Consider the following 9,138-nt stretch of genomic DNA (forward strand, 5'->3'; position numbering starts at 1 on the left):
TCAAGGTGTGGATGAGGAACCAAAAGGCATATTACAAATCAACAAAAACACAGGATTCCTCAGCGTCCTCGGCCCTGTCGACTATGAGAAATACAGAGTTTTAAAGGTTCGAAGACATTTGCTAAATAAGCATTTTTACAACATTCTCCTGGATGTTTGTGCGTGTGTGTGTGTGTGAATGCCCTAGGGATGTGAAGCACAGTTTCATTATTTCACAATTCTTGTCTTTGCATTACAGCTAAATTATCAGTCATTTGACAGTAATAATCAAAAAATACGCGCAGCGATGGAGGTTGACATATCGATTCTTGATGCAAATGACAACCCTCCAAAGTTTGAACGGGAAATCTATGTGGTCACCATCTTTGAGTTAATATCACAAGGTAATTTGAGGCATTTTTCTTCATGTAATCTTTACTGCTATTATTATGAAATGCTATTATTAAATAAAAGCAACAATTCCTCTCTTCTGATACTGACAGGCGCTGCAATAATTACCATTACGGCAAGCGATGATGACACTGATGAGAGCAACAGATTGTTTGATTTAAAAATAATCTCAGTTACTCCTCGACCATCTGAGACGGAGTTCTACTTAACCCAGGAAATTCATACTGGAACGATTTCATTTAAAGGGTGTCTGGACCGTCAGGTGAGAGGACTCACTGCTTGACTGCATAATCCTCTAATCAGATCTCCAAACTTCCATCTTGAGTTTGAATAATACAAACACATTTGATGATAATTTCTTTATTAAGTGACTGTTCTTTTGAACCAATCAGAAAGCAGAGAAATACACCATTATAGTGGAGGCCCGGGACCGTGGAGAAAAAAAACAGCTCTCCAGCTCCTGCACCGTCATAGTCAACATAGAAGATGGAAATAACCACCTTCCTCAAATCATTGGACAAACAGTGAGCAATTACTTCTTTCACTACCACGAGGAATGCAATGACTATTATTAATCAGTCTCTTTTCATAATAAGTCTAATTTTATATTTTAATACCAGGGTCAAGGGAGAGTGAAAGAAAGAGAAGAGAGTGTTCTTGTTTCACGTCTGCAAGTTACAGACGAAGACAGCAAAGGTACACCGGCCTGGAGAGCTAAATATCAAATCCAAGGAGACCCAAACAACAACTTCAAAATCACTACTGATCCTGAAACAAATGAGGGACAACTGTATGTGCAAAAGGTATTTTGTCTGTGATCGTACATAAACTGATCTTTTTGAGCTACAGCGCAATAATTATTTGGCTCGTAAAAACCCGTCTGATGTAGGATGTCATATCAGATTATGGTACAAAGTTCAATATTTGTCTTAAAACTAGAGTTGTTCTGATACAGATACCAGTGTCGGAAATGTCTCTGATACTGCCTAAAATGCTAGACTGGGTATTGACATGTATTCATGTCTATACACCAATCTGGTACCTTATTTATTAATCTATCAATAAACTATAAAGTAGTTTTATACCCAGACAAAATGGCAGTTTTGTTACTGTACTATTTTAAAAAAAAAAAATTCAAAGACTGACCATCAAAATAGACAATAAAAAGAAGTTATTTGGCATTAATTCTTTGTTCATGTTCTTCATGTTTTACAAAGGGTTTAATCTGAGCCATACCACACAATAATGATGGCAATGATTTCACATCCATACAGGGTTAGAAGTATACAGCTGTTGAATTTTTCCTCAACACACTGGTACTGCATCGGTACTCATTACTGGCCGATACACAAGTTCAGTTATCCGAATCCGTATTGAGAAGGACAAAAAAGTATCAGAACAACTCTCAATCAAACCAACATTTGATTTTCACTTCTTTTACAGCATCTGGACTATAAAGACGGTCCTTTGAGGAACTTGACTATCAGTGTGGAGAATGAGATCTCCTATCAAACATGCAAAGTGGTGAGTCGCAGCACCACTGGCCTTTGGCAAGTAGTAATTGTTAGTGGTGAGACTGTGACAAAGAAAACACATCTGTCCACCCGCCAAGTGTCCATAATTGTAGAGGATGTCAATGAGGCTCCATACTTCGACACACCTAGCAAACAAATTACGGTGGTCGAGAATGTCAAGGTGGGCTGGCATCTGTGGACATTTACGGCGAAAGACCCTGACGTCACCAGTGGCAACATAATTGTGTAAGTCGTGTAGACTTTAGCTACATGTCCATCTCACAGAACAATATTCATCAGTGGAGAACTTGAGCATATCTAACACCACACATATACTTTGTGTGTTTCAGATACAGAAAAAGCTACGATCCAGCTGGTTGGATTACAGTGGACATCAAGACTGGAAAAATAACCACAACGAAGATCATAGACCGAGAGTCATCCTATGTGAAAAACAATATCTATACAGTCACAATATGGGCTGTTGACAATGGTATGACCTACAGGAGTATTTACACACTGTTATTAATCACAGTTTCTTTATCACATCACTGTAAATGCACACTATGTGTTTTTGGTCACCAGGTCAACCTCCAATGACAGGCACCGCAACCCTGAGCATCCATATCACCGATGAGAATGACAATCCTCCATTCCCGCCTGTAATAACAATTGATATTTGCCAATCTGATGGACTCTCTCGGGCCAACATCACAGCCATGGACCCAGATGAAGACCCTCATGGTGGACCTTTCACCTTCAAGCTCCAGGGAAATGTGAAGGGCAAGTGGAAGCTTGACCCTACACGAGGTGAGCTCTCGATCTGACAGCTTCTTCAAACGGAGCAAGATCAATAACAGCAAATAATGTCACCACTATTAACACAAACCTCTAAGTCTACTTCACACAGTATGTCACAATGAATCTTACAGGGCATTCAATCTACCTGGTAAAAGAGAAGACAGTTGATTCTGGACATTATGAGCTGTTGCTGGAAGTATTTGATCTTCAAGGCATAAGAACCGAACACAACCTGTCAGTTACTGTGTGTAAGTGCGTAGACCCAGCCAGGCCAAACTGTCACATCCACAAAGCTGTGATCGGAGGAGGAGCAATCGGGATCATTGCTTTCGTCATACTACTGCTTGCAGGTGGGACGCATATCCAAAATACTTTGAATTGCTAGTATCGTGTGAAAACTGTCTTATCCCTGTGTTGAAAAGTTAAAAAAGAAAACACCAAGCCACAGTTACACACTATCTTCTAAATTAAACATAGTATAAATGTTTTTATGCTTTGGTCATGAACCCTTCAAATGGTAAAAGATAAATAGCCTCATTTAGGACATAAAACTGTATGATTTGATTTGTGCGTGGTCTTTGTGTGCCAGGTATGCTACTTTTGGCTATTCTGGTGTCTTGTAAGAGAGACGGTAGACCTGTACAGTTGCCAGACAGAGTTGAAGGTTCCGAACAACATCTGATGGTCTGTAACATTGAGAGACCAGGAACCGACTGCAAGGTAAATCATTTTCATTGTAAAATTACCTGAACTTGATTAAACAGAAAGCAATGTTTCCTTTGTCTGATTCTTACAACTGTATTCAAACTTTCAACAGGTGGCACTTGAGCAGTTAAACAAAGAATACAGTCAGAGTGAGATACAAGCCCAAATAGTGTCTCAAGTTCCACAGATAAAGCTAGTAAGTGATGAAAATTTAATAACAATCTTATTAAACAGACATTTCTTATTCTATCATGCATCATGACAAATGGTCAATAATTCTTTCTCTATTTAAACTAACATGGTCATGACTGACTTATGAAATTGCTTCTTTGCAGTCAACAGGTGAGGCAGTGGTAGATGCCCAGACAGAGCACGCCACATGCCAATCTGAAAAACTTAAGCGGCGAATGGACTATTTGGATCTGGTACAGAAACCATTATTATTTTTACTATATGTTCTGCTGAAAGTAGTCTGGATGTAACTTTACTTGTATGGGAACTGCACAGAGAGGAAGTGAAGAGGGAGTAAGATGGAGCCTGGATGCGGCGAGATATGTGACCAGATATAAAATATATAAAATACACTGCAGTGATGATACAGACGTATGTAACGTGGATCTGCCGATGCATATTAAACCTACGTTAGACCCACGCTGATGTTTAGTACTGAAACTATTATTATTATTGATTCTGAGTATTGCACCCAAGTTTAAAGACCTAGATGTCAAGAATTATGCTAAGCTGTGACATTTTCCAGTTAAATTAATTCTACCATGTTTAAAACATTGACACCATGTTAAGTATTAACCAGAGAAATGCTTGATTTTCCAGTCAGTGGGTGCATCATCAACCATGAGAATGACACATCAACACAGACACTCTATACATGGGGTACTGCAATCTACACTACTATTTTTATAGCCACAGAGTTTAGCTATTACATTTTATGATGTTATCTAAAACAGCTGGAATCAAATAACTTTCTGCTTCTGATTTCCCAGACTTGGGCTGGACAAAAAACATGCTCTGGAGAAGTGAATGATGTAAGACGTGAAATGGTGATCGAAAGACTTAATGAGGTAATGACAAGAATTTAATAATTACTACGAATCTATGGTAGTTCTGTGTCTTTTTTAAAATTATATTCTCCTTTCCTTTTTTCCTCCCCTGTGAACTGTAGATGCTGTACGCCCAGCAGGCACCAGGAGAGGAGCTGGGTGATTATGCTCCTCATGTGTATGCTGAGGAAGGAGACCCAGAGACCAACTTTGAGCTTGATGCCATCTCCATCTCTGACACTCCCTTTGACCCAAACTTGGACCAGGACCTGGATTACAGGTTCAATACTCTGGCCTCAGTCTGCATGCCAAGTGAAAGCCTGCTCACACTACAACAAGACTTAAGACAGCGACTCTGATCTCCGAAATGAACACTCCATCGCTATTAATCCTTGATCATAAATATTCCCTGGATACGCAACAAGGTGATTTAGAGCATAATCTTTCTGATGCCTCTGGTGCCTCACAGCCAGTTATGCTACATGCTACACATGCTACATGCTACACCTGAAGGATTTGTCTATTTTCTTGAATCTTTTATAGATTCTGTATCTGTCAATGCTGTCAGGGGCAAAAATGAATTGCTCATTTCAAGTTGTACTGCCATAGAGACCTTTTTAGCAACTGAAGCATTTCATGCTGCATGACCTTCTGTGTCTTTGCATAGTTACAGAAACATTCATAGATCATTTTCTCGTTACACCTCGGACCCTTTTATTTATTTTCTATTTTATTGTATTGTTTCTTTTCCATGAGAGTTCTATGTTCAGTCTGCAATTTGTACTGTTATTACTTTATTATCAACTTGATGTTGTAATGGCCAGAATTTGTTATTGAATGAAGGTTTAAACAAAACAAAAAAAGTTCAGTGTGTAACACCTAGGGAATTTAGTGGCATTTAGCAGTAAGGATTACACACTGCAGGCAGCTTCCCCCTGTGTTCATTGTTCAGTAGTTTTTACAGGGAGACGAATTATCCTACTCCTCTCCAAAACAAACGCAAAAACACAAATGGCTCTATCTAGAGCCAGTGTTTGGTTTGTCTGTTCTGGGCTTGAGCACATTTGATTTTGGGAGAGCTGCACCTTTTACTTCACTTTGTTTAACTTGGACCTGTTGTCCTCGTAAGTGGACAGTTTTACGTGCCATCTAGTGGTAGCAAGATTAAAATACACTAATCTATGTAAAAACAGTGGACAGGTTAAAAAACCTGATCAAACCTTATGGTTGAAGCTTGTTTATTTGATTTTATGATTTATGGTTTAATGATTTAAGGATTTTAAGATTTATGATTTTGCAAACACTGCGCTATCTTCTATCTTCTATATACTTTATTGTCATCTTATGTTTTGTCTGGTTTTAAATGTCCTTTTCTATTGAATTGCCTTGTTAGCCTGTTTTATGTCCATTCTGTCTGTTTTCATGTGAAGCACTCAGTGCACGGTGGCAGTAGCTCAGTCCATAGGGACTTGGGTTGGGAACCGGAGGGTCGCCTGTTCAAGTCCCCGTCTGGACCAAATATGGAGTGTGGACTGGTGGCTGGAGAGGTGCCAGTTCACCTCCTGGGCACTGCCGAGGTGCCCTTGAGCAAGGTACCAACCGCTCGGGGCACCTGACAGTTTTGCAAAGTTTAAACTTAAACAGTGACCTCTAACCCACAGAGTTGCAAAACACTCAACAAATGTTGCACTGTATGTAATTTTGTTTTTGCACAATAATGTTCAGGCATTGAAATAAACAGTTTTACACTTTTAACGCACTTGTGACTTTGTGACTATCAAAAATAAACACAATGTCCCCATTTAAGGACATCATTTTTTTTCAAAACCTACTCACTGTTCAAAGACAGTGCTTACTTTTTTATATTTATCAGGTCCTACTAATCCCAAAGACCTCGGAGAAATTAAAAATGCATACCAAACAACAGCTCAGGTCTCAATAGGCTAAGACTTTTAAGGCTTAGCCTTTGCTATGCTGCATAGTACAGTACAAGCTTGTCATGTGTTTACTGTCAGCACTTTAGTCAGGCTTTTCAAGAGTATCTTCAGAGGGGAGAAGTCAGAGCACTTACAAGGAAGCATGATAAGTGCTGATGCCAACGGTTGCACCATAAATTCAAGTCAACCGCTGTCACCTTGTCAGGCTGGTTTTGTGTTTGTTGACTCTGGGTGTTTTTGTGTCTGTCTGTCCTGTGGATGTGTACATGTATGAGCCTCTGTGTGAGTACACTTCCACGTCTCTGGAAATAAAAGCATATCATATATTTTATACTATCCAAAAGAATATGTTAACCGGCCTCATTTATTTTTACTCACATCAAACGTTTGGCATTGATGTAAGGCCTAACTTACATCAATGCAAAGGTCAAAATAAAACTCAAAATAATTTAATCTGTTTTCCTGTAAAATACTGACTTCTCCTGAATCCATGATTTACGCACCATTTCATCAAGTTAAAGTTATAATAAGGTACGTTTTTAAGTTTTAATAAGGTAAATACAGGTACATTTTTAAGGTTATGTAAATGGGAGTGGCATTCAACTTATGAAATCACAAATCACAAATGGAACTGCTGTATGGACAGTGAACGCATTCTTCACTTTGCTCACCACAGTATTTTTGTGTGATTTCTTGAACCTAAATATAATAGCATGGGGTCTCTGGATTTATTAACTATCTGGACTATTTCCACCAGTTAATACAGTGTGTGTTTACTTGTTGCTGTGGCCAGGCAGGAGGAGCCAGTGATGTGCAGACAGGACACTGTGGGAGCTGCTGTTCCATCTAGAAGCCTTTCTGAGGATAGTCCGACCTTCTTTCTGCAACGCCTAAACAACATGGCCATGAAAAAACAAACAAACATGAAATATCATTTAAAAGCAGCTAGCAGTTCATTTTTATCACACACAGTGATAGTGTTAAAAGATGAGTGATAGTACCATGCATGTAACAGATGAGATTAGAGGCTGTGCCAACAGTGGACTGAGGGTTCTCAAAGATGCCTGACTGGGATGAAGTCACAATAACACGCCCGAGGTCCACATGGTTAAGCCATTGACCAACAAAGGTGGCATGAACACTTCGCTCCATGAAGGGCAGCTGTGCCGTGAGCACCCTGGAGGCTGCGGTGGGGGTGGGAAAAACAACAAATATTAATTGAACATGGCTTCAAAAGGGCACAATCTTTCTCTCTTAAACATCTCACATATCTAAAGCCTGGTAATGTACACTGGCATCTCTCCATGAAACAAGGATTATGTCTGAAGAGACTGTTTTGCTTGCTTAAAGATGGAATTAGCACTGTCATGCTCTGGTGATTTTGAATTGTTACGTTTCGACAGTGAATGGGTGTGTTTGCTTGTTTTTGGCTGTCATGTCTCAGTGCTTTTAGCAGCACATCATTTGTAACTCTAGAGGTTTTGTCAGGGCAGTCTTTCTTTTTATCTTTAAACTGTAAGTTTATCTGTGGAAACAGGAATATTTTAAAGTATATAGGATGTTTTATTTCTGCCTATCACTCTCAAAACAGTACCGTTTTGTAAAAGATCCCTGATATGGACCAGCAGAATTCTGACTGGTTTCTAATGGCATGGTGATACAGTGGTGTTGAATTTACACAACTTGTGTTGCAGCAATATTCATTCCTTGCTTTGTTTTCTTGTGTACATTTTTGCATCTGCTGTCTTGAACTTGCATCCACTCAAAAAACAAATTGAAATGGAAAGAGATTTGTATTCGCCATCACTAAAAAAACATGCAGGTAGCAACCTTGTGGGTAAAAACATTTTACTTGAAGAGGGAAAAAAGAGGCAAGCAATTATTGAACCAATTACAATAAAACTATACCAAACACCATATGCTATAATCTAAGGGCTGCGTTTTTAATGACTATGATTAGTTTTATTAATTCTTCTTGTACACTTGCAAGCTAGGTGAAGAGGTTGTCAGTGAGGGAGTGGTGGCAGCAGAAATGTCACACAGCTTGTTAGAGGGGTGAAGAGTTGAGTCGAGTTCACTGATTTCTCACCCTGCATATAATTCCAGTCATAATCCCATCAAAAATGTTTAGCACACTCAAGCAAGTTTCTGAACACAGTGTTTTTAAACCAATGACAGCAGCTGTCAACAGTGTTGGTACTGTATGAAAATTACGACCACAAGATGGTTGTTCATATCAACGACTCCCCATGTTGCTGCCAAAAACAATCTTATGTCTTTGTGATTTTATTTGACCTAAGTTTAGATATTTTGGCTTTATGTTTCCTCTGTAAGATGCTGTTGCTGACAGTTACAGTGTGTTAAAGTGTACTTGTTGCATGAACTAAGTAGAGATGCCAGAGGCAGTTAAGAGTAATAAAATGCTAATCTAGCACTCTGACCTCATTTGATCTGCACACATGACTTAGATCAAACTGAAGATACAAGACATGGGATTTTTTTGCAACCAGGCAACATAATCATAGCAAAATAAAATAATTAAAGACTTTAAAAGTGCTGGTGTATGGAAGCGAATCGTGACTAATATTTAAATTAAAATGTATTTGCAGAAATGCTTTTTCATTTTAAGAATGTGGCTGCATTATTTGACTCATATATAAAATTAATCATCAATCATCCTATTTGCATTTTAATTTTCTTCTTCAAGACTGCTCATTCTTTTACTTAATTAAA

General features: G+C 38.8%; 1 protein-coding gene across 1 annotated transcript; it reads left to right on the forward strand.

The window, feature by feature from the left end:
• Nucleotides 1-286: 286 nt before the first annotated feature.
• Nucleotides 287-4,827, forward strand: LOC126402339 (cadherin-2-like). Its single transcript, XM_050064239.1, has 10 exons — nt 287-383; nt 483-652; nt 783-914; nt 1,011-1,193; nt 1,834-2,150; nt 2,255-2,397; nt 2,490-2,714; nt 2,837-3,055; nt 3,295-3,425; nt 4,591-4,827. The coding sequence occupies exons 1-10, from the start codon at nt 287-289 to the stop codon at nt 4,825-4,827; spliced, it is 1,854 nt and encodes a 617-aa protein (XP_049920196.1).
• Nucleotides 4,828-9,138: the final 4,311 nt, after the last annotated feature.

Source organism: Epinephelus moara, chromosome 16 (genome assembly GCF_006386435.1).
Source record: "Epinephelus moara isolate mb chromosome 16, YSFRI_EMoa_1.0, whole genome shotgun sequence".
In the NCBI taxonomy this organism is placed as follows: domain Eukaryota; kingdom Metazoa; phylum Chordata; class Actinopteri; order Perciformes; family Serranidae; genus Epinephelus; species Epinephelus moara.